At 38.3% G+C, this 27,049-nt stretch overlaps 1 protein-coding gene across 4 annotated transcripts; it reads right to left on the bottom strand.

Moving 5' to 3' along the window:
• Positions 1 to 346: 346 nt before the first annotated feature.
• Positions 347 to 27,049, bottom strand: coq10b (coenzyme Q10B). Of its 4 annotated transcripts, none has more exons than XM_057852766.1 (5): positions 26,917 to 27,049; positions 12,238 to 12,393; positions 4,851 to 5,043; positions 4,536 to 4,764; positions 347 to 4,431 (listed from the first exon to the last, which is right to left on the bottom strand). In XM_057852766.1, exons 1-5 carry the CDS (start codon positions 27,012 to 27,014, stop codon positions 4,163 to 4,165), a joined length of 945 nt encoding a protein of 314 aa, XP_057708749.1. In that variant the 5' UTR covers positions 27,015 to 27,049; the 3' UTR covers positions 347 to 4,162. The 4 variants fall into 4 exon arrangements, with proteins under 4 accessions (XP_057708749.1, XP_057708751.1, XP_057708748.1 ...); XM_057852768.1 differs by having other exon boundaries at positions 4,536 to 4,637; XM_057852765.1 differs by having other exon boundaries at positions 12,238 to 12,396; positions 26,917 to 27,044.

Genomic DNA, 27,049 nt, shown 5'->3' with positions numbered 1-27,049 from the left:
TTGCTCATAATGTTTTGAGCAAATTGATACTTTTCTGTCTCAACAATCGGCCGTTCTCATTTGACCTCTTTTCCATCATTCATTTGTTGGACCTTGTGCTTACATGGCAGCTGTGCATAGTTAGTATAAAATGTGTGGCATTCCATGACGTCTGTGAAAAAGGGTTCGTGTCTCCTTCGAGGATATTTTCAAGGCTTCAACTTTGACCATCATGAATGCAGCGTGACTTCATACCACAGAGGCTGGTTTATTCTTACCACTCACATGATACGGCTATATCGGTCCTGCTGTCAATGATGTGAAGATTAAAAAAAAAAAAAAAAAAACACAATTTTTTAGAAAAATTCTTTATACATCATGCAGTCAATACTTTCTTGTTCCAAAAGCCATTTTAAAAACAGTCCCTTATTCAAACACAAAGATGCACACTTTTTCCTTTTTAAAAAGAACCTGTTGTAATATTTACACTTCAATAAATACATCTGCAGGTTTTAAAAAGAATGATAAATATGCGAGCGGACATGTACTGACTTTTTCTTGCTACGCAGCTTAAAAAAATACACAATAAAATGTTACCTAATATTGCACAAAAAATATACTGTACAATTACGCGCGTCTCGTGTCGTTTATGGAGCTGGTGAAGGTAACCGTGAACAAATGTCAGTGAGAAAGTTACAGTTTGAACTCAATGGCTACCATTGACGGCGCTAGACGTCAAAATGGATTAAATGATTAGTGCCATTGATGGCACTGAAACATGCATTCAGAGCAAGTCTGCCCAGTTTAAACATGTTGGAAGTCTATTGTTGTCATCGGCAGGCAATCAAAAAATAACATTTTAATCAAATTTAGTTTATTTAATAAAAGTGGGAATACTATTCTATTTTATTTGGGAAAGAAATAATTTAAAGAAAACTGCAATTATTATTTGTATTCATTTAAAATGTTGTATACTATTGTACATATATTATTTAAAATAAAATTTAAAAAATCATCCGCCAGTGGGTGAAACCTACAGAAGGTGGAGGTTATGTATTCGGTTCTGTATGTCGGTGTGTTTGTGTTCGAGATAATGAATAAAGGGATTATTTTAAATTTTACATTTATATATACTGTGAGAAGCAGAAGTATTTGTACCCCTTGTGATTTTGCAATTTCACCCACTTAGAAAACAGAGGTCTGAAATTTTAATCATATATGCATTTCCACTTATAGCGACATAATCTAAAAGAAAAATCCGTAACTCACATTGCATGATTTTTCAATAATTTATTTGTAATTTACTAGGGTTCATAAGTGTTTGTACCCCTGAGAAAATCAGTGCTAATATTTAGTGCAGAAACCTTTGTTAGACGCTTTCTGTAGTTCTTCACCTAGTTTTCACAAATGGAAACAGTGATTTTGGCCCATTCCTCCACACAAATTTTCTCTAGATCTTTCAGGTTTCGGGGCTGTCGTTGAGAAACGCGAGGTTTCAGCTCCAGCCGAAGATTTTCTATCGGATTGAGGTCTGGAGACTGGCTAGGCCACTCCAGAACCTTGATATGCTTTTTACGCAGCCACTCCTTGGTCATCTTGGCTTTGTTCGGATCATTTTCATGTTGGAAGATTCAGCCACAACTCTTCTTCAAGTCTCTGAGTAAGGGAACGAGGTTGTGGCTCAAAATCTGACGATACAGTTCACCATTTATCCTCTGCTTTATACAGTACAGTCGTCCTGTCCCCTTTGCCGAAAAGCAGCCCCAAAGCATGAGTTTTCCACCCCCATACTTCACAGTGTTGATGGTGTTCTTGGGATTGTACTCATCCTTCTTTTTCCTCTACACACGATGAGTAAAGTTTGTACCTCACCTCATCTGACCACATGACTTCCTCCCATGGCCCCTTTTGCATCATTTAGATGGTCCCTGGCAAACTTCCGACGGGCCTTCACATGTACTGGCTTCAACAGGGGAACCTTCTGAGCAATGCATGATTTTGAACCATTTACTGACAGTAGCCTTTGAAACTGCATCCAGCTCTCTTCAGGTCATTGACCAGCTCCTCCCACGTAGTTCTAGGTTGAGCCCTCACTTTTCTCATCATGAGGCATGCCCCACGAGGAGAGATTTTACACAGAGCCCCAGTCAGAGGTAGATTATCAGTCATGTTTAGCCTTTTCCATTTTCTAACAATTACTGGAACTGCAGATTTATTCTCACCAAGCTGCTTTCCAACTGTCCCATAGCCATTTCCATCTTTGTGGAGATCAATTTTTTTCCTCTGGTGTCTTTGGAAAGCTCTCCGGTCTTGCCCATGGTAGCAATTGGATTATAATTGACTGTGGGGTGCACAGGAGACAGTAATAAAATGAAACGTGGTGGGCGGGTGGTAAACCATTAGCATTTTTTAAAGGTAGACTGACAACTCTTTGAGTGTCATAACTATTGCTGATTCTCAGGGGTAAAAAAAAACACTTAAGAACCCGGTAAATGACAAATTTTAAAAATCATACAATGGGATTTCTGGAATTATTTTTAGATTATGTCTCTAAATGGAAATGCATCAATGATTGAAGTTTCAGTTAAAAGGTTACCTGTTTTCTGTTTTCTAAGTGGGTGAACTTGCAAAACCACAAGGGGTGCAAATACTTCTGGTCCTCACTATTTGTAATATGAAAGGAAACAAGTCACAGAGGTTAAAAAAAAATAAAAAATACTGCGATACAAGATTAGCCTATTTAAAGCAACACTAGGTAACTTTTCAACCATCATTAAATATTTTCATAACATTTGTGATGATATGTCAACTAACGATGGATGACGCCTCTTTTATATCTTGAGGGGGTCTGTATCACTTTCAACTGCACTAATTAACTTTGAGGATAGTGACAGGAACCCTGCCACACAAAAAAACTACAAATGTGCTAACTGATTTACAGCATACATCAATTCCCTCTTTTCCATTCTTTAGGTTGATGCAAACGCTGGCAGAGCAACAAGAAAGACAAGTTTTGTCAGAGTAGAAAAAAAAAAGAAAAAGGGAAGCTATCAGGGTGAAAGGACATTCAAGAATAAACACTGGCCCAATTTTCACTCGCTGGCGTGATAACCGAAGTCATGACGAGTTTGGGGGTTGGAGGGCCAGTGGAGGAATACAGTACAAAATCAAATGTTTCTATTTTCAACATCTTTATATGTTATTGTTTAGCCACAACTGGATTCGTTACCTCATTACTATTCATTCTTCACACAGCCGCTGGAAACAAATGTTGTTTAATCCATCTACAGGTGACCGGTAGATCAGGATTTTACGACACTGTGCGCTCATGCGCTGGTCTTCATGGGAAACACAGTCTTCATAAATTAAAAACACTACTGCTTTTGTCCACCTGCGTCGCTAAAATCAACCAAAACTGAAAAGTTACCTCGTGTTGCTTTAACTCAAATTTGCAGGGTGCATGATACAAGAAAAGGTCACAAAAGTGAGATATATGGGGATGCTTTGAATTTGTCTGCTTAGTCTAAGTGCTCCTCTAGTTCAGTTTCATAATTCACATTATATATCATTTCAAATTTTATTTATTTATTTAAAAATCATGGTTATTATAATAAAAATATTTAATTGAGACCTGGTCACATTTTGGGTCATGTAGGCCAGATTTGTTCAATACTAAATGTTAATATTGTGGCCAAACGACCCAAACGAATGACAATTCTTTTATAAATTTGCATCTGATGGGGGGCCAGCTTCACGGAGGTCACGAGCTACCCACACTAGCGTTGCGATCGACATAACGGGCACCCCTGCTTTAGAAGAACGTTCATCCCAAAAAATAAAAATAATCAATGAAACCAAAAGTTCATTATAAATATCTTTTCACCAATGGAAAATTAAATGAAATGGCCCTGATGGGGAAAAAGGTTGCCCATCTTGTACGTTGCTGTCATTGGAGGAATAAAAAAATACTATCATTAGGGCATATCATTAGGTTATTTTCAACAAAAACTTGGTTTCCCTGACACTAACCTGCAATATCTCTTCGGTAGGGATTTTAACATTATGCTGGTGAAAAGGTCAAACGGCAGGTTAGTCAGGCAGTACAATGGAAATGATGTACTGTCAGACAAAGTTGTGCTCGGCTTGCTCGTTCCAGTCATAATTCTGCACTAAATCGACAACATCAGTAACATAAATACAATGGGGTTTTGGAAGGCACTGGCATTGTCAGGTAGAACTTAAGTCGTGGCTTTTGTTTTCTTCTTTCTCTTGTTGTTTCCGCCGCTACGTGTGGTGCACCTCGTGAAACATGAGCTCGCGCGGAATGGGCGTCTCGGGGCCGTGGACGACGGTGGCGCGGCGCTCGAACGCCGACACCATCTGCTTCACCACTTCGTCGAAGAACACGTGCGCTAGCTGCGAGTGGATGAGCGAGCGGAACTCGAAGGAGATCTGAGGGATGCGACATGTTTGTTTTTGAGCGGGAAAATAGTTCAAAGGACAACAGACAAGAACATTTTAATCACTTGAAAGGACTCTTCACAGCAAATACTTACATCGAAGTCTACAGTGCAGGTCTGTGGATAGCCAGGCAAACCAGGACTGAAGCGCCAAACGGTCTCCAGGTGGTTGAAGAGTTTGCCGTCGGAGCACGATGCCTGAAGACCACACAAGAGGAGCAACTCTGTCCAAACTTTCAAGGTGGTGGCAACGAGATTTAGACCCATAAACAGCAGTACCCTGACTTGCATGTTTCATTCGCAGACAGATGCTTGGAGGCACTGTCTTATCACAAGTACAGGGATAATAACTTAGGGACATGCTGCCTTCGCTCGTGCATGCGTGCAAAACGGTACAAAAAAGCAGCCTACCTTCACCAAATGGGGACGCACTGTGGTGACAAGGGATGTGTAGTTTTCAGTCACTGGCGGAAAGCCCACAGTCAGTTTGGCCTTGCAGTATCCGCTCCGCTTGAAGACGACGTCAGACTTCTTGCACCATGGAACAAAGAGTCGGTAGTTCTCCACACCTGCCACTACTTCATACATCTGCTGCATGGAATACCTACATAAACAAATTGAGTCATATTTAAAAATAATTTTAAAATGAAGCTTTAAAGGGGAAGTTCAGAATATTGGACATTATCTTCCAATTGGCGGGGGTTTAATTACCATATGTTTCGGACTATAAGTCGCAGTTTTTTTTCATAGTTTGGCTGGGGGTGCAAATTACACTCTGGAGCGACTTATGTGTGAAATTATTAACACATTATTATATCATTTCACATGCTATTTTGGTGTTTTGGAGTGACACTGATGGTTTGGTAAACTTATTAGCATGCTCTTTATGTTATAGTTATCTGAATAACTCTTAATAGCTATGTTACGTTGATATACCGGCCACGTTCGCATTTCGTTGTTCATGCATCATGTAACATTATCATACTGTACACTTATTCAGCATGTTGTTCTCTATTGTATTTTTATTTTATTTTGCCTTTCAAGATGACATATCTGTTATATTTGTTGGATCTTATCAAGTAAATTTCCCCCCAAAATGCGACTTATAGACCCTACCCACGTGACGTCACAACTCCGCTCTCCTGAATGGTACCGCCCAATTGTCCGTCAAAACATAGTGTTAACCTGTTACGGCTACGTACATTCCTCCTATTTACGGCGTGTTTTTCTGCTCCTTAACATTAATAATCAAAATGGTGAAGGCGTGTGTGGCTGTTGGTTGCACTAACAGAGAAGATGGAAGGAGAGACTTGAAGTTTTACCGTATTCCGAGGGATCCAAAGAGGAGAGCGAAATGGACGGCTGCAATTCGACGTGAAAACTGGGCACCAAAAAATCACCACAGACTATGTAGTAGTCATTTTATATCCGGTAAGATGCATTTAAGATATACTTAGAGGGTTTTGGGCTGACAAATAACCACAATTAAGATCATTGCTAGGCTAATCGCCGACAACATACACGTATGTATGTAGTGAGAGTGCTATCGCTAAACCATATAACCATTAAAAGCCTTAACTCCATTGACAAACGACATGAAATACATTAGACTTGACAATGGATGTTAGCAATAACAAAAGATTTTGAATTGAAAATTTCGTAACTCACCTTTCCAAGCACAAGATAGATTCCTGCCGAATTTTCGTGGACGAGGACCTGTTTCACCCAACCAGCAACGAAGTATTTATAAGCCTCCAAGCTCTCTTGAAGTTTTTCAAATTTTCGTGAGAATAGGCTGATTTTGTGTGGACAAGGTAATGGTAAATATCAGCGTAGCGGATGTCAGGCAGACAGGGCGAAGACAGTGGATCGAAAAACATCGATTTGGGCATCAAATATGGATCTGGCGACTGTATAGAACGAAGCTTTTCCACATAACGCCTTTTATGCAACACATCCAGTGAGTTTACGGCATCAGAAAGCACCGGGTCTTCCATGAAATGCATTTTAAATTCCTCGATCAATTGAAACCAATGCTAATAGAGACAAAATGACGGACAAGTGGGCGGAACCATACAGCGAGCACGTGGTTTTGTGACGTCGGTGGGTAGGGTCTATACTCCAGTGTCATGTATATATGTTTTTTTTTCTTCGTTGGGCATTTTATAGCTGGTGCGACTTATACTCAGGTGCGACTTATAGTCCGAAAAATACGATAGTCGGGTGAGTTGATTTCAATAAATTTCTTGCAGTTTGTTAGCTATATGTTAATTTCAGGGCTCCCGAGTGGCTAAGCTAGCACGAGTCAATGGTACAAATCTTAGCATGTCAATAAAAAACAACATTTGCACACATAAAACTTACCGATGACCAATGTTCCCTCTAAACTACGCGGTTGCGCAATTGCGCACTGCTTGCACATACTCAGCGCACATAATAAAATTCAACAGAAACGTATTGTAGCGTCACAAGGACGACCGTCGCCGCTGCAGTGATGTGTCAACGCGACGCTCCTATTGGTACAGTTCACTTCACTCACGCTACGCAGCCAATCATAGCACTCACAGTGTTGCGCATATGTTCCCTGCCCATACGTCACGTGCAGGTTAGCAGTGCAGCAGAGTTAAGACGTGCAAATGCTAGCTCCTTATCATTGTGAAACGAAAGGGCAGTGATACTACACTCATCAAGCCAAAGTAAAAAAAAATAGAAATGTGGTTCTTTTAGGATGGTACGGCTGTCGGAGTATGTACAAATGTAGAAGAACAAATGGTGAAACTTTTTTTTTTTTTTTTTAACCTGTTCTTCTTGGTCACGGAAAACAGGAATCTTGAGTGTCCTTATTGTCTGAACAGTTTTAATGTGGGAGTTTGATATACTGTACTCCCATTGTCGTTTTTCATTATGTTTGATCTATTAACTCACCCGTGCCACAACTAGACTTTACCCAGGCCAAAGCAGGATGCTTCCTATAGTTAAAGCAGGACTCTGACATACGATATATTACACATCTCATGAACGAGATTGTCTTTTTCATCTTAAGTGGGCCAAATCAATTATATTAAAAGTGAACTAATGAAAATTGAAATTCATTCTTTTAATAAGCTTTGTAACTTGATCCAAGGTTTTGAACAGGCGTGATACTGGTGTGTGGTCACAGCGTACACATCTGATGTTGCTCACAGTGGTACTCTGTGTGCTCATGAGATTGTGTGTCTGCTTACACGCATGAAAAATTAGAGGGAACATTGCCGTTGACCGATCCAATCAATAGTGTTGGCTATGTTTTCAGGATGAAGTTAAACTAACTTAAGAAAACTTACCATCGCATGTCAATAATTTTACTATCAACAGCGACATTTGTAATCCAGCAGCTCTGCAGGGAGCAGAGCAGAGTGATATCGTTTTTTTCACCGCCGTTTTTTTTTTTTTTTTTTTTTTTTTTGTCGGAGCCAGCAGCAAGTAACCACAGTTTATATTGTTCCTCGTTCTTCATGGTGATTTGTGAAAACTTTCCTTCGTCCATTTCAAGTCACGATAAAAAAAATAAAAAAAAATGTTAATGTGGTCCAATCTCGATTCTTTTCACGATTTTTAAACTCATTTTTTTGTATTGGTTTTTCTTTTGTTTTAACTGGTGGTTTTTCTAAAATAGCGTCTACCATTGTATAGTAGCAGTACTACAGGCACTTGAAAATTAAATATATTTAATATTTTAGTAAACAATATGTGTAAATTTTTTTGTTTGTTTTTTGTTATTTGGCTTAGCTTTACAGTCTACTCCACCTGGACTGTAATAAATCACATAAAGACCAACAACACTGGACTCTTTTTAAAGGAGTTTAAAATCTGATGAACTTGTTAGTTTGTACATGCACCGATATCCTTTTTTTTTTTTTAATCTTTAATCTTGAATTTTAAATTGTCCAGCCCATTCAATCATGATGCATAAACTATTTAATTCCTTAAATTCAGTTTGTTTTCATAAAGTAGAAGACAATAGTGTTATTTTTTTCCTCGTTTGAAAAAAAATATTGAAATGTTTGGTTTTTCATAAGACAATACTCAAGGTCATGCCTGTCTTTCAAATTGCTCATTGTGGACTTTCCTGGTGAAAATATGAATATTGATCTTTGGCAGCAAACAGATTTATGTTGACAAATACAGTGGTATATCTACTTACGAATGTCTCTACATACAGAATTATCAGGTTAAGACACGACTCAACAGGGAAATATAGCCTCTTGTTACGAAAGAAATTTCATGATACGAAAGCCAAAAATACAGTATGGCTGGGACTTGCAGCTCCCGTTGAACATACTAGCATTCCTGGCACCCAATTGGCTGAGAGGGACTTCTATTGTATGTGTATGTGTTTATCCCAGTATCCTTTTAATTTGTCCCTCGTGTCCCGACAGCTTTACATGAGTGTATTAACTTTTATTCTTTACGCTCTTTTAGTGTTTTACATTATGCACAACTCAGATTTTATATTTATTTTTAGTGATGCACGATAATACATTTTGCAACAGATATCGATAACCGATAATTTCCTGCCCCTTCCACCTGATAACCGATAATGTCACTACGATAATTCTATTCAAATATGTGTGTAAAATTTTTAAGTATACAAAGATCAAATGTTACTGTGCAAAAATGTAATTTAGTGCTATTTTTTTCCACATCAAATGTGAACAAGTAGTAAATTCCAACAACTAAAGAATGGCAATGACATTGGGTAATGGTAAGCTTTTGGCAACAATTACCATGAAAAGTAAACACCCAAGTTGCACAAAAATGCCTTTAAAAGTAAGCCATTCCTAACATATATCACATTACTACACTGCAAAAACACATCCTTAAAACTAGCAGAATTGGACAAAACTGTTGATTGCACACATTTGGAGGCTAAATCAAGTATATAATTATCGGATTGCATTATCGGTTGAATTTCGTGCTTTGATGTATTTTTATGCATTATAAAAGATTTGAAATTTAGAGGGCTTGGAATAGATTAGGGCATTTACATGGAAAACTGGTCTCTACCTTCAAAATTGTGAAGTTACGAAACTACTTCCAGAACCAATTAATTTCATTAGTAAAGGTACCACTGTATAAACATGTTTATGAGCTAATATTTATCGACCATTCGATGTTTTCTTTGTTTCTCACATTAACAATATTCCACTCCACCTCTAGAGTAAATAAAAGCTTTATGATAGAGATAGATTGAACTCTTGAATGAATTATTTCAAAATAAAATTGCAATGGATTTAAGTGTTGAGTCACAAACGTAGGCACAGCACTGCTTTGTGTCTCCTGCACTTACTGTTACGTAAGAGTCACATGGACACATGAAAGCTTCCAACAACAGGCGACTATTGAAATGCAAGACTGCAACACAGTCTCCTTCAACTTAATGACCGATATCGGTAGATGTCATAATACCGGACTTTACAAAATGTAGTGAAGCATGAGGTAAATACTAAAAAAACAAGAAAAAAAAAAACTGCACTCCACAAAGTTAGTGTATGACACAAAAATAATGTTGGTCCATGAGAAACCATGAATTAAAAACTAATCAAAAGAGGGCAAGGCATGGTTTCATCCCAGACGTCCTTGTTATTCTCTATATATCCAAAATGTAAATTCCTAACGCTGCCTGTAGACGCAGCAAAGCAGTTGACAACTTGGAATAATTTCGTCCAAAAAATTTATCAGTAACATCAAAGCGGGTAAGAAAAGAAGCAGGTAAAGCCACAATTGAATAACAAAGAGGAACACAATTTAAGCTATTTTGAACTAATTTTTGGGTGCAAAATCTAGAACTGATCTCAACTTTTCTTAAAGACTTTGATTTTTTTTTTTTAAAGTACAGGATATCAATTTTGTGCCTTTTTTTAATTGCTTAATGAAAAATGTTCAAATATTGAAATACAACACATATAAAAGAAACGGGCATATCTGCAATGTTTACTTAACAATAAACATACTTATACTGTTACAAATGATATGGTTAACTGCATTTTGAATTGTGATCAAGTAATTGAGGTAAAAAATATATAAATCTTTCTGGAGTGTTCGACTATCGGATTTGGTTATCTGCAGGAGTTACGGAGAAAAAAAGTTGACGTGCTGAAGAAAAGTTGCCTGCAATTTTTAAATCAGCATGTGAATTGTTGGAATTAGCTTAAAAATCCAACTCGGCAGAATCTTTTTTTTTTTTTTTTTAAATCTCTATAAATTGTTGTTGTTTGATGTCTGACAGCTGTTTTTAACTAGTTTTTGGGTGCGGGATACAAAACTGATCTCAGTTATTCTTTATCAAGTGTTTGAACTATAGCACAGGTGTCAAACCGATTACAGAAAGGGCCAAGTGGGTGCCGGTTTGCTTTCCAACCAATGAAGAGGACACCTTTTCACCAATTAGATCTTTTACATGTGTAATCAGTTAAACTTTGTCAGGTGCTGCTTGTTTCAGCAGGAAGTTCATTGGTTAAACTCTCTGCACGCACGTTATCGGTTGGAACAAAATCCAGCACCCACTTGGCCCTTTCTGGAATCGGTTTGACACCTGTGAACTATAGGATCCCACTTTTCTGAAAAAATATGAAAAACACTTTAGCGAACAAAGCTTATTTTATCTAAAAGATATATATATATATATATATATATATATACAGGTAGTCCCCGGGTTATGAATGAGTTCCGTTGCTAACACTAAACCCGGGCGACGTGTCCCGAATTTCAGTGTAAGTCAGAATCAACCCTTTAAGCACCCCCAAATCTCAAAATAACTATCCCAAAACTCTAAAAAGTATTGCATTTTGTTTAATGATGGATGATACGCTGCCCTCTGGTGGCAGCATTGGGTTTGGATGGACTGTCACCTTGTATGACTGAGAAGCAGACTAAGATGTCTGACATGGATAAAGATAGCTGCGCTCTGGTTTGGCCCACATAGGGTTGTAAGTTGTTTCAGCTAATATTTTTGTATATGCATTTGTAAGTAAGTTTAGAGCTACAGCTGTACAGTTGTGGAGTTACGTGTGAGCGATTTGCTATGAGAAATGTAAATATGTTAGCATTCATAGCATTTAAGATAGCGGACTTTTGTTAGGCAAATTAGGCTAATTTCATTTTTACATTAAATTTACATATTCATCAGACCAGATGGTCATTTGATAGCCAATTGTTTTGTATCAAGCGCACCGAAACCGACTTTTCTGGTTAAGACTAGAGGTGTGCGAAATTTCCGATTCTTAGATTATTTGCGATGCGGCCGTAGAAGATTCGAGCACGATTCACAAACATCCAAATTATGATTATTGAATTATACCAGGTAAAGCAGACCTAACACACAGTCAGCGCGGTCTTCGGGACGCAATGAGGAACGGACCGAGAGTAAATATCATGTTCAACTCATGCTGCTAGATAAAAAAAAAACAATAATACCTGACTGCGGTCGACAGCTGCTTCAAACAACGCCCAGTTGCTAGTTGCTACAAACATACGGCCACATACGGCTATAGTCGATATCACATAGGCCTATATGAAGAACTAGATGCAAAATGACAGACGAAGGCGGAGTTAAAGCATATATACAGTACTGTTCATTCACATACAATTATATTGGAAAGGCATGACCGCAATTTTTATTTGACACGATGTGGACTGATAAGAAAAACTGATCAGTTTTGCATTCTGCACTCAATAATTCACACCTAAAATGACAACAACAATCAAATTGATACCCAATGTAATTACGGAAAAAGCAGATTTGAGTTACTGTACATACCCGATGATGCGTCTCTCAGCATATTCCCTTCTTTTAGAGAAGGTGTTAGCAATGTTGAAGAAGGAGCGCGCGGGAAGGATGACGCTGCGGCCAGGCATGATGGCGCCCAGCAAGGGCGGCAAACGCGTCAGCAGGATGCCATATGATGGCATGTATCTGCTTGACACACAACACAGACAATGACTTATTTATATGTAAGCTTGACCAGCCGTCACCTTGGCCCACATCCAGTTCTGACGCCAGGAAAGTGACACCTTGGAGGCTCTACATGCCTTAAGGGATGCCCGTGCATGGGAAAAATAAAACAAAGTGAATGTTCACGTCTTCAATGATAATTTTAGAAGGCACAAAAAACATTTTTCACATTTTTTGTAAAAAAAAATCAGAAATGCAGAAGAATCAAGGGATCATCAGCGGTAAGACCCTTCAATAGGGCTGCAGCTAACGATTATTTAGGTAATCAATTAATCTATCCATTAGTTGGTTCGAATAATTGAAAAATCGGACTACAGACATTTAATGCGTTGCAGAATAAATTTTAGGATATGTAAAACAAATAAACAAGTGTTTATACTTTTAATTTGCATTTATTTTGGCTAGCTAAGATTACAATTTCAAAAGAGCATTAAATGCAAATACAAAATAAAATTCCTGAGTGGTTCTTCAGTTCAAAATATGCAGAATTGCAGTTTCATTTCACAAGAGCAATGAATGCATTTAAAAATAAAATACCTGAGCTTAGCCTCAAACAATATGAAAATAAATAAATGAAGATCTAAGTACAACAAAAGAACAATTGGCTAACTTGAATAGCAAAAGTGTGCTAGCTTAAATGCTATGAAATGCTAACTTTTGAAACGATTAAAATTTTTAATCGAGTTAATCACAGCTTAAAAATTAATTAATCGTAATTAATCGCAATTTAAACTATAAAATATGCCATATTTTTCTGTAAATTTTGTTGGAATGGAAAGATAAGACGGATATATACATTCAACATACTGTACATAAGTACTGTATTTGTTCATTATAATAATAAATCAACAAAATGGCATTAACATTATTAACATTCTGTTAAAGCAATCCATGGATAGAAAGACTTGTAGTTCTTAAAAGATAAATGTTAGTACAAGTTATAGAAAAATATATAATAAAACCCCTCAATGTTTTCGTTTTTATAAAGTTTGTAAAATTTTTAATCAAAAAATAAACTAGGAGCTCGCCATTGTTGATGTCAATAATAATTATGGTGCTGAAACCCATAAAATCAGTCGCACCCAAGCGCCAGCAGAGAGCGGCAAAACACCATAAAACACAAGTAACAAGTGGAAATGACACTTTGCTGTCATTTTAATCTGTTTGAGCGGGGCATGTGCGTTAAATGGGTCAAATATTTTAACACGATTAATTTAAAAAATTAATTCACGCCCATTAACACGATAATTTTGACAGCCCTACTCTTAACAAATCATTCAAACATACAGTATTTTCCCACAAAAAAACTGCTAAATATACTTCTAAACTAATTAATGAATGCATAAACAAACATATTAGCTCAAACAAAAACACACCTTATGTTAGTCTTAACAGCGAACAGCTGGATTCAGCCATGTTAGACTACTAGAGGGCAGTGTATCCACCCAAATCAATAAAACTAAATGCAGCATTTTCAAAACAAACCATTACTACGTCACTCTAACTTAACGAATCCTCAAAGCAGCTAAATTTAATTTGAAGCTTTATTTCTAATGGAATTACTCGAGTTAATCGATAAATCGTTGCAGCACTACTTTTCAATTAAATACTCAAGCCAAGTAAAACAAAAAAAGGGTGGCCTCCAGACTGGAGTTGAGAAATACAACATGTGAAAGCAAGTATAATGACAAACAATCTAAGAGCTCAGCAAATTGCTCCCAAAGTGCAAAAGTTGATGGAATTCAGTCGTGCTGATGTGCTAATTATACCTTCAAGGAGAACCTTACTCCACTGAAAGTCAGTTTTATTGATTTCTTAGGTGCTTGAACTTTAAACGTATAACAATATCTGTCCCAAAAAGCTACACTTTTTCATTTGAGAGGATTTCAGTGGATAACTGAATTCAATAATAGACGCAGATGGGAATATAGTTAACTCCTGAAAAATGCATTTACGGTAATTGCATTACCATAAAAAAAAAAAAAAAACAATAGAAAAAGGGAAAAAAATCAAAGTCTAAAATTGAACAGACCTAATAAGAAACAGCCATTTTAGGAATGTTCCAAGGTAAAACAACCAGAAACACACTATAATCATTATTTGAGAGCCCTAAAACAGAGTAATCGCTGTATTACAGGGGTAGACAGTGAGGGAAAGTATAAGTTCACAGGCCCTCACTTTCAGAACCACTTATCCAGGTCAACGCATTAGTTATTGATCCCAATAATCACAAAAAATAATACTTCGCTTGAATAACATGTATTTTTTAGCTACATTTAATATTATAATATATTTCCCATATATCTTATGGGAATAAAGTCAAAAGATGAGGAAAACAACTACATTTACGGGGGGGGGGGATACAAAATTGTTATTATGCAAATTACCAGAATTTTGGATTCACGACAGAACTCCCAATAAGCTTTCTTCGGATTGAGATGTACTGCCATCGTGTCGCTCAGCAAAGCATGTGACAGCATTCCAGGTAAAGAAGGTCAGGGACACCGATGCTACTGGAGCGTCACACACGTCAATTCAAACATTATTTGTGTTTAGCTTCTGTGGCAATGTTGCAGAATCAGGTTAATAATTGGGGAACAACACATAACTGACCTCCATAGCGACTACACTGACGGAGCGCATTTTTAAAAGCAGTTTCCACCTAGACGTCTGGACGAGTTGGCATTTTTAGGCATTGCCTAGACGTAAAGAGCCCCAAACTGCCCTACTTTTGCTGTATGCTTGGGCTGCTGCTGTGGTATTTTTGTATTGGGTGACGATCTTGTTACACTGAGCAGGTGTATACAGTACTTGAGTGTACATACAGAATATAGCTTGACTTAAGAGGACAATATAATACACCATGTTCTTCCAGGAGTGGTAAGACCTGGCTCGACGGGTCATCAATGGGAATCTTAATAATGGTGTCATTGAGCAAAAATATCAAATCTGCTCAAGCGACAGTCAGATTGAGGCTCTGGCCCATTCCTGCTCTCTTAGACCCAGGAAGACCAATCCTGACTGACTGAAATCTGATATACTCACCGTGTGACCAACTCCACCGGTCAATGTAAGTGCAACCTCAGAATAGAAGAAGGCCATCAATGTATTACAAAAAAATCGCACGAGACCAAAAAATAAAAAATAAATTAACACAGAATACCACAACTCTCAGTTCTGTATGTTGTGGTGTGGGAACCATCACTGTGTGAACTTTTTGGGAGACTGTTTACTTTGTAGAGGTCGACCGATATGGGATTTTTAAATGCCGATGCCAATACCTAATAAAATTTCAGCAGATATCCAAAGCCGATTTTGTAATCAAATTTTTGAGGCCAATATATACTGTATATTCTTTTAAACGGTGTAGATTTTATGAAAGGCAATTTTTAAAAAAATACTTCAACCGCTTCAAATCATAAGACTTCATAATATATTGACGTGACACATTCCTCATTCACTGCGTCAAGCCTTCCCCGAAGGGGGCCGTCCCACACTCTGTTTCATTTATTAGCAGTCGGTCACATGCAGTGATCTAGCCCCGGATTTAGGTTGAAAAAGTACGAAAGCTGTAATGCATACAAATAGGAAGGATTGTTTCAAGAGTGATTTGTTCAAGGATTCAAGTAATTATTATATTTTTCGTACCATGCATGCATTTTGAAACATTGTGAAAAAAAATCAATGGGAGCAATTAGCCTGGCATTATACTTCGCAATATTTACGTAAAATAACTGTTAACTGCCCGGTTTTTGCTTTTAACCAAGAATCGAGACTGTTTTACGTCCATATCTATGAAGAATTGAGGGATTTAAGCATTTATTCACAAGAATTTTCAACACAAAAAGCTCTTTGGTGTGCTATGGGGGCCACCACAGTGACTTAAAGACTAGCAGCACATTCGACATATTTATGTAAAATAAATGCTAACTGACCATTTTTTTGCTTTTAACCAAGAATCGAAACTGTTTTGCGTCCATATCTATAAAAAATACAGGGATTTAAGCATTTATTCAGAAGAATTTTCAAAGGAAACAACTCTTTGTTTACATAAGACGGCCGCTAATTTGCTTCTCGACTAGCATCATAGTTCGCAATATTTATGTAAAATAAATGCTAACTGCACGTTTTTTTGCTTTTAACCAAAAATCGAGACTGTTTAACATCCATATCTATAAAGAATTCAGGGATTTAGCATTGATTCACAAGAATTTTCAACGGAAAAAGCTCTTTGTTTACATACGGCGGATTGCTAATTTCCTTACTGACTAGCGTCACAGTTCGCAATATTTATGTAAGATAAATGCTACCTGCACGGTTTTTAGGGCCCGAGCACTAGACGTGCGAAGGCCCTATTGTTTTGCAAAGGATTATTATTATTATTAGGGCCCGAGCACTAGACGTGCGAAGGCCCTATTGTAATGCAAAGGATTATTATTATTATTATTATTATTATTATTCTTCTTTCTTCATGGCAAATGAAAATGGCCAATTTGGAGGCCTGAACATGCACGAAAAGTCACCAAAATTTGCACATACGTGCAGATTCGCGTAAATTTCGATAATCTTGCGTCGTTTTGAAAAAATGTCAAAAAATGGCTCAGTGGCGCCCCCTTGACCCTTAAAATTTTCAAAAAGGCCTCTCCTCTCAGGTTTTCAACGTAGAGCAATGAAATTTGGGGAGTAGATACCTTATGCCTAACTGTTCAAAAAAGCCTCTTGCACCCATATTCCAAATCCAACAGGAAATCGGGTATTTTGGATCGAATGTGAAATTTTTTCGGTTCACAGTTGGAGTTTACGTTTGGAGGCTTGAACATGCACGAAAACTCACCAAAATTTGCACATACATTCAACTTTGCGTAAATTTTGATAATCTACAAAAAAATTTAACAAAATGGCTCAGTGGCGCCCCCTTGAAATTTTCAAAAAGGCCTTTCCTATTAGGTTTTTTCAACGTAGAACGATGAAATTTGGCGAGTCGATACATTGTGCAAAACTGCTCCAAAAAGTCTCTTGCACCCATATTCCAAACCCAACAGGAAGCCGGAAATTTTGGATCAAATGTGAAATTTTATCGATTTACATTTGAGACCTTGTCGCTGAAGAAAATAGTTGGATCGTCTTCAAAATTGGCCAGACTATTCAGGAGACATATGAGATCTTAAGTTTTCAAAATGGTGTGTTTTCATTCAAGGGTCTGGCCTGGGCGTGGTCCCAAAGTCGGCCATTTTTGGGCAAAATACCAAATTCAGAAAATGATTAAAAACTCCGTGATACAACGTTCAATCTTTTTCATTTCTAGCATGTATATGAGATATCCCAGCCTGAACACGACTGCATTGAAATATTACCCATTAGGCCTGGCGCCCCCTAGTGGGAACAGGAAATGGCCTTCTTTACGAGACAGGCTCCTCCTCCAAGGGAAAAAAATCTATTGACCTCAAACCTGTTTCAGGGGAGCCTCAAGACATGTGTTCAGGTCCCTGATGAAAAATATTGAGGTTTCGTTGAAGCGGAGAGGTCCAAACTGGAAGTGAAAATGACCGTCAACAATTTGTCTCGCCAAAAATTTTGAACAGTCATAACTCGGCAGATATGCAACATATCTGCGCCAAACTTTCCGTGTTTGTTGAGAGTCATACCCTGAAGGTTCTTGTAGGGGTCATTTGCATCAACTCTACAGTGCCAACTAGTGGCGACAGAAAGAAGTTTTAAAAAAGGCCTTTCCTATTGGGTTTTTTCAACATAGAGCGAGGAAATTTGGGGAGTAGATACCTTATGCAAAACTGCTCCAAAAAGTCTCTTGCACCCGTATTCCAAATCCAACAGGAAATCGGGTATTTTGAATCGAATGTGAAATTTTTATCGGTTCACAGTAGGAGTTTACATTTGGAAGCTTCAACATGCACGAAAACTCACAAAAATTTGGACATAAATGCGGCTTTCCATAACGTTCAATAATCTTGCAACGTTACGAAAACATGTAACAAAATGGCTCAGTGGCGCCCCCTTGAAATTTTCAAAAAGGCCTCTCCATTTAGGTTTTTTCTACGTAGAGGGATGAAATTCGGTGAGTCGATACCTTGTACAAAACTGCTCCAAAAAGTCTCTTGCATGCGTATTCCAAACCCAACAGGAAATCGGGTATTTTGGTTTGAATGCGAATTTTTTATCGATTTACAGTGTGCACATTTTACACCTTGGCACCTAGGGAATTAGTTTGATCATTCTCAAAATTGGCGAGACTGTTCATGAGGCATATGAAATCTTAAGTTATCAAAATGGTGTGTTTTCATTCACGGGCCTGACCTGGGCGGGGTGCCAAAGTCGGCCATTTTTTCGGCAAAATGACAAATTCAGTAAATGACTAATAGTTCCTTCACACAACGTTCAATCTTTTTCATATCTGGCATGTATGTGCCACATCCCACCCTTAACACGAGTGCATTGAAATATTACCCATTAGGCCTAGCGCCCCCTAGTGAGAACAGGAAATGCCTTTTTTTACGAGACAGGTTCGTCCTCCAAGGAAAAAAAATCTGTTGACCTCAAACCTGCATAAGGGTAGCCTTAAGACCTGTCTTCAGGTGCCTGATGAAAAATATTGAAGTTTCGTTGAAGCGGAGGGGTCCAAACAGGAAAGTGAAAATGACTGTCAACAATTTTTCTCTCCAAAAACTTTGAACAGTCATAACTCGGCAGATATACAACATATCTGCGCCAAACTTCCCGTGCTTGTTGAGAGTCATGCCCTGAAGGGCCTTGTAGGGGTCATTTGCATCAACCCTACAGCGCCAACTAGTGGCAATAGAAAGTCACTCGTTTTTCCAATACATGTCCAGTTCTTTTCAGGTTGGTCATTGTAGTTTGAAGACCTATTGTAATACTTATTTACGGCCCATGTCCACGTGTCTCTGTCTGTTGCCGTGACAACCCTTTATTCGCCATTTAAAGGAAATATTTTTTTTCAAAGACTCAGGCAGCTTATATAGCCACAATATTTGGCACACTTGGTCGAATTGGCCCAGTTAGAAGATTAATTTTGGTTTTGAATAAGGGCTTGGCTGCACAGCTCAGTAGTGGCTCCTTTTTTGTAGTACTCTCTCCAATAGGGGTTTTTATCTCTTGGGTGTGGGAATGTAAATAGGCGACTTTCGAGCATGTTAGGTTCTAATGAGATGATGAGAGAGGAGGATCTGCCACCACCCTGACCTGCACACAGTCCGAGTTGCGTGACGTCCGAGTTGCGCTAGATTGCGAGGGCCCGTTCAGTCCTGCTTGCAGGCCTAGTTATTATTATTATTATTATTATTATTCTTCTTTTTTCAGGGCAAATGAAAATGGCCAATTTGGAGGCCTGAACATGCACGAAAAGTCACCAAAATTTGCACATACGTGCCGCTTCGCGTAAATTTCGATAATCTTGTGTCGTTTTGAAAAAATGTCAAAAAATGGCTCAGTGGCGCCCCCTTTACCCTTAAAATTTTCAAAAAGGCCTCTCCTCTCAGGTTTTCAACGTAGAGCAATGAAATTTGGGGAGTAGATACCTTATGCCTAACTGTTCAAAAAAGCCTCTTGCACCCATATTCCAAATCCAACAGGAAATCGGATATTTTGGATCAAATGTGAAATTTTTATCGGTTCACAGTTGGGGTTTACATTTGGAGGCCTGAACATGCACGAAAACTCACCAAAATTTGCACATACATGCAACTTTGCGTAAATTTTGATAATCTACAAAAAAATTTAACAAAATCGCTCAGTGGCGCCCCCTTGAAATTTTCAAAAAGGCCTTTCCTATTAGGTTTTTTCAACGTAGAACGATGAAATTTGGCGAGTCGATACATTGTGCAAAACTGCTCCAAAAAGTCTCTTGCACCCATATTCCAAATCCAACAGGAAGTCGGAAATTTTGGATCAAATGTGAAATTTTATCGATTTACATTTGAGACCTTGTCGCTGAAGAAAATAGTTGGATCGTCTTCAAAATTGGTCAGAGTATTCAGGAGACATATGAGATCTTAAGTTTTCAAAATGGTGTGTTTTCACTCAAGGGTCGGGCCTGGGCGTGGTCCCAAAGTCGGCCATTTTTGGGCAAAATACCAAATTCAGAAAATGATTAAAAACTCCGTGATACAACGTTCAATCTTTTTCATTTCTAGCATGTATATGAGATATCCCAGCCTGAACACGACTGCATTGAAATATTACCCATTAGGCCTGGCGCCCCCTAGTGGGAACAGGAAATGGCCTTCTTTACGAGACAGGCTCCTCCTCCAAGGGAAAAAAAACTATTGACCTCAAACCTGTTTCAGGGGAGCCTCAAGACATGTGTTCAGGTCCCTGATAAAAAATATTGAGGTTTCGCTGAAGCGGAGAGGTCCAAACTGGAAGTGAAAATGACCGTCAACAATTTGTCTCGCCAAAAATTTTGAACAGTCATAACTCGGCAGATATGCAACATATCTGCGCCAAACTTTCCGTGTTTGTTGAGAGTCATACCCTGAAGGTTCTTGTAGGGGTCATTTGCATCAACTCTACAGTGCCAACTAGTGGCGAAAGAAAGAAGTTTTAAAAAAGGCCTTTCCTATTGGGTTTTTTCAACATAGAGCAAGGAAATTTGGGGAGTAGATACCTTATGCAAAACTGCTCCAAAAAGTCTCTTGCACCCATATTCCAAATCCAACAGGAAATTGGGTATTTTGGATCGAATGTGAAATTTTCATGGGTTCACAGTAAGAGTTTACATTTGGAGGCTTGAATATGCATAAAAACTCACCAAAATTTGCACATACATGCGGCTTTGGATAACGTTCGATAATCTTGCAACGTTACGAAAAAATTTAACAAAATGGCTCAGTGGCGCCCCCTTGAAATTTTCAAAAAGGCCTCTCCATTTAGGTTTTTCTAACATAGAGTGATGAAATTTGGAGAGTCAAAACTTTGTGCAAAACTGCTCCAAAAAGTCTCTTGCACACACATTCCAAATCCTACAGGAAATCGGGTATTTTGGATTGAATGTGAAATTTTTATCGATTTACAGTGTGCACATTTTACACCTTGGCACCTAGGGAATTAGTTTGATCATTCTCAAAATTGGCGAGCCTGTTCATGAGGCATATGAAATCTTAAGTTATAAAAATGGTGTGTTTTCATTCACGGGCCTGACCTGGGCGGGGTGCCAAAGTCGGCCATTTTTTCGCCAAAACACCGAATTCGGAAAATGACTGATAACTCCCTCATACAACGTTCAATATATTTTAAATCTGGCATGTGTGTGAGGTATACTAGCCTGAGCAGGACTGGATTGAAAATTTACCATTTGTGCCTGGCGCCTCCTAGTGGGAACAGGAAATGCCCTTTTTTACGGGACACACTCCTCCTCTAAAGGGAAAAAATCAATCTACCTCAAACCTGCAAAAGGGAAGCCTTAAGACCTGTGTTCAGGTGCCTGATGAAAAATATTGAAGTTTCGTTGAAGCGGAGGGGTCCAAACAGGAAAGTGAAAATGACTGTCAACAATTTTTCTCTCCAAAAACTTTGAACAGTCATAACTCGGCAGATATACAACATATCTGCGCCAAACTTCCCGTGCTTGTTGAGAGTCATACCCTGAAGGGCCTTGTAGGGGTCATTTGCATCAACCCTACAGCGCCAACTAGTGGCAATAGAAAGTCACTCGTTTTTCCAATACATGTCCAGTTCTTTTCAGGTTGGTCATTGTAGTTTCAAGACCTATTAAAATACTTATTTACGGCCCATGTCCACGTGTCTCTGTCTGTTGCCGTGACGACCCTTTGTTCGCCATTTAAAGGAAATATTTTTTTTCAGAGACTCAGGCAGCTTATAGAGCCACAATAGTTGGCACACTTGGTCGAATTGGCCCAGTTAGAAGATTAATTTTAGTTTTGAATAAGGGCTTGGCTGCACAGCTCAGTAGTGGCTCCTTTTTTGTAGTACTCTCTCCAATAGGGGTTTTTATCTCTTGGGTGTGGGAATGTAAATAGGCGACTTTCGAGCATGTTAGGTTCTAATGAGATGATTAGAGAGGAGGATCTGCCACCGCCCTGACCTGCACACAGTCCGAGTTGCGTGACGTCCGAGTTGCGCTAGATCGCGAGGGCCCGTTCAGTCCTGCTTGCAGGCCTAGTTTTTGTTTGTTTTGCCTTTAACCAAGAATCGAGACTGTTTTACGTCCATATCTATAAAGAATTCAGGGATTAAAGCATTTATTAAAAATAATTTTTAAAAGAAAAAGCTCTTTGTTGACATATGGCAGCCGCTAGTTCCTTGCTGAGCTGACTAGCCTCATAGTTTGCAATATTTACGTAAAATAAGTGCTACCTGCACGTTTTTTTTTGTTTTTTTGCTTTTAACCAAGAATCAAGACTGTTTTACGTCCATATCTACAGTATAAAAGATTCAGGGATTTAAGCATTTATTCACTAGAATTTTCAACTGAAAAAGCTCTTGTTTACATATGGCAGCCGCTAATTTCCTAACTGACTGGCCTAACAATTCGCAATATTTACGTAAAATAAATGTTACCTGCACTTTTTTTTTTTTTTTTTTTTTGCTTTTAACCAAGAATCGAGACTGTTTTACATCCATATCTATAAAGAATTCAGGGATTTAAGCATTTATTCACATGAATTTTCAACGGAAAAAGGTCTTTGTCTGTGTTTCCACTCGGTCAGCTTTGACAGAAATAGGCCCCCTAAGAATCGGCCCCGTGTCCCGTCATTACATTATGAAGTCTATGGCCCCATTGTGTATTCTCTCATGCAAGATAAAAAAAATCTTACAATATTTACAAAACAGGCAAGCCTGGAGCTTCCTGTAACAGCAACCTGCTTTGAAACCACCCGGGGTCCTACAGTCAGTCAGTGGAGGCCACAGTTGTCAACGTAGATGCCTGATCAAAATCCTTTTTTATTGCCTTATGTTTTTTTGGTAATCAGCCGTCAGCCGATGTTGGAAAAAAAAAGTCCATATATTGGCCGGCCGATATATCGGTCGACCTCAAATATTTCCATTGACATATAAAGTAATCCGTTCAACAATTTGTCGCCTTCTATTAGATGTCATCAGGGACTCTATTCTACCCTGGCCTTTTTCAACCACTACTGTTAGATGTCATGATGACAAGTCATTCTATACAAATCTGAGCTCATCTGAATTTAATATGAAATTAAATTTTGCATTAAGACTCTGTATTTATTTATTACTTGCCTCTTCTTTATTAGCACTGTTAATTGCAGTTACATTTTTTTTTAGTTATTTTTGTATGTCTTTTAACTCCGTGGCAAACCGGAAGCAAGCGACATTTGCTGCCATAAATCTCACTGCAGTGTTTTTTTGTGATCAATAACAACTGAAGAAAATCTGAATCTATCTTTCACAACCTATAGTTTTGTTTTCAGAATTTTAGACAATCGGTTAACAACAGCAATGATCTTAGCCATAATATCCTAAATTATTACATAACATCATATCTCATAAGGCTCTACTGTTAGTCATGACTAACATTTTATTATTAATAGACCGAAAAAGTGTAAAATACAGTCAACCACTGTTATATTTGAACAAAAAGTTTAACTTCAACTGCTTATCAAGGCCATTTAAACTGAGAGGGATCACTGTCAGACTTCCCAGTTCACATAGATTGGATGTCTTCCTATAGCCGTTACTGGCAGCCAGCCAATTTAGCTTGCGGGTACAAGCTACCGTTATTTATGGGCTCCACTGTTTGCTCGAAATATCCATCTTGCAGATTTTAGAATGATCAGATGACTAAAACAAATTAGCTTTGATGAGGCATTGATTTCATATGAAGGCCATTCCAAAGAGTGTTACGTCATGGAGTCTACTGCACTCTATCATTCAGAGTACATTGTTTGTACTGTATTTATCGGATTTACAGAGGAGTTCATTTAATCTGATGGTTACTGGATACTTGATACGATTTGCGATACAAAGCTCACGGTAACGATAATCTCACAATATGGCGATTCAATGATTATTGATACACTGGTCCGAAAATCATTCTAGTATTCTACAAAACAACTAATAAACAGAAAAACAAGCTATCTTCATCCTTCTGCTGTAAATTTATCACTAGTAGACGTAGACGTCCAATCCATTTGAACTGAGAGGGTACCGCGAATGAACCCCTCCCACTTTAAACGGGCCCCTCCCACATATATGGTCGTCAGCGGCAGCCAATGCCAGGCACTGAGGTAATTTCTGGGCCCATTCAGGTCATTACCTGTTAAGTTTTGGCTTCACTTCCTGTTGATTTGTGGGCATTTTATGGGTCACTTCCTGTTGATTTTGGGTTAAAGAACAGGAAGTGACCAGGGAATCTGACAAATGAATTGGCAGTGACATTTTGTTCACGCTCTATGGTGTCCATATTGGTGTACCAAATGGCCTTGCCGTCGCATGCTACAGTTTGGGACCCTTGTCGTACTTATCCTTGTATAAAGTACCATTTAGCTGCCTTTTTAACCCATTCAGTGCCATTGACTGTGAAAGACAAAGATTATATGTGAAAACCAGCAAGGGGTTCTAAGATTGAGCCTTGTGGAACTCCTCGGTCGTGCTTAAATCATTTGTGCCCATTGACAATGACTTAAATTATAAAGCAACGACTAATTCCTCACCTTTTCCTTTCAGCTGATCATGTTACGATTTGTCACAGTGGATCCTTTTCTATCAAATCCAATATTTTGCATCCTCATCTCTAACACCAAGTGCCCACATGACTTTCCTCACTTGATCTATCAACCTGTTCTCGGTTCTTCTTCCAGCCCTTCTTCATAGCAGCTCCATCCTCAAAATCCTTCCAAAAATACCTGCAATGTAAATATAAAATCTCTTGTCCGGACACATCTCAAAAATACATAGGCTCCATCTGGCTCTAATGAGTACAATGCAAAGTGCAATGGCAATAGCAGTCGATGGACAGAACACTGGTTAATGCATCTCCACTAATAACAACCACTAGATAGTGTGCAAATATCCTCAGTTGCCGACTGCATGACGCTTATCATTTTCTGAGAACATGTATGGGATCTCAACTTCGATTGAATTTATCAATGAAGCGAATAGAAGTTCAACTCTATTTAGGCTGCAACAACTAATCGGTTAGATCAATTAATAAATCGTTGCCAATGAATTTGATAATCAATTTTTGCCGGCAGCAATGAGTAGTCCCATTTGGGTCCTTCTTTGTATGGAATGTGAGGCTGCGTGCGCGCCCGCCAGTGATTAGAGCAAGAGAGAGAGAGAGAGAGTTCACTGCTAGACTGCTAGTCCTTGTGGGAAATGTGAGGCTGCGCGCGCGCGCGCCAGAGATGAATTCTTATTAGCAAGAGAGAGAGAGTTCACTGCTACACTCAGGTTGGGTTGCGTTATCAATAACTTTACGAAGTGTCGAGAGTTAGATTGTCTTTAGTGTTGTTAGATCCAGTGTGCCTCCATCAGTGGTGAGTAAATGAAGCCAACTGTATTGTTTTTGTTGATGACACATTACTAATTAGCATGGAGCGCTAAGCTAGTTAGCGATTTTGCTAATCGGTGTCTTACATCTCCGTTTGTATTGTGTTTTGGAGAAGCATATTAGCACTTGAGTTATTGTTAGATGGTAAAGTTGTCACATTTCTTATGAAACCACAAATACAAACCCATTCAAATAATAGTCTCCTTTCAACACAAGCTCCCATTCAAACTGTAAATTGTCATACAAAAGCGAGTGCTTTGAAATTGGATTTGGATTGTAATTATGAAAAACTGTTTGATAAAGAAAACTGATTCATTATAGTCTGCCTCCTCGTTCGATTTAATTGTTTAGTTTGCTTAAAGAAAATAAATGAATCATTGACACAATTTATATCAGCGCTTTGCCCACAAGAAAAAATCTTTTTATTATTTGTATGAACCGGACTTTTGTCTGATTTGTGTACTGAGAAATTCTTTCTATGTTTTATACCCAAAACCTTTAATAACAACTTTTACAAGTTTTATGTACTTAAAACAGTACAGTTATAGACAACAGTTAAGTCAGGGAGCTGTAATAAATTATTTTTGAAGGAAATAGTCATTCAGTTTGTCTTCGTTATTACTTATAACGTGCCAAAAAAACTTACGTTAAATTATGAAGGCAGTTGAAAAAAGTGACATTTATCCGATTAACTGACTAATTAATTGTCCAATTATTCGCTTTGAAAATAATCGTTAGTTGCAGCCCTAGATCCTATTGAGAAAACTACTTAAAGACAGTTAGAATTGACAAAATTGTCATTTGCGAAAATGTTAAGACTGGGTTCACTTTATGTACAATTGCTGGAGCATAAGAGCATACGGTCAGCTGTTGACAGTCAGCAAACCCCCAAAAATTGAAGGCGACCACAAAATCAATTCGAAAAGTTGGGTGGAACAGCAGCTAAGTTGTGCGAGTACCAAAGACACATAATGTACCTGATACTGTTCCTGGAGCGAACATCCCGGCTAGACACGGACGGTAAGGGCTTCACACATGCAGCGATTTTTCTCAAGCTTCGAGCTCCTTTCGCCATCTTTCTCACGCAGCAGATTTCCTTTCTCCAGCTGA

The sequence above is a fragment of the Corythoichthys intestinalis genome, chromosome 12 (genome assembly GCF_030265065.1).
Source record: "Corythoichthys intestinalis isolate RoL2023-P3 chromosome 12, ASM3026506v1, whole genome shotgun sequence".
Taxonomy (NCBI): Eukaryota; Metazoa; Chordata; class Actinopteri; order Syngnathiformes; family Syngnathidae; genus Corythoichthys; species Corythoichthys intestinalis.
This window is presented reverse-complemented; position numbering and strand designations above follow the sequence as displayed.

Excerpts from the sequence above, each read along its gene's own strand:
- coq10b (XM_057852765.1), bottom strand. The coding sequence starts at position 27,014 with ATGGCGAAAGGAGCTCGAAGCTTGAGAAAAATCGCTGCATGTGTGAAG. Across the intron at positions 5,044-12,237 it reads GCTGAGAGACGCATCATCGG|GTATTCCATGCAGCAGATGT; the intron begins GTATGTACAGTA and ends TTGTTTATGTAG. Across the intron at positions 4,432-4,535 it reads CCTGCACTGTAGACTTCGAT|ATCTCCTTCGAGTTCCGCTC; the intron begins GTAAGTATTTGC and ends CGCATCCCTCAG.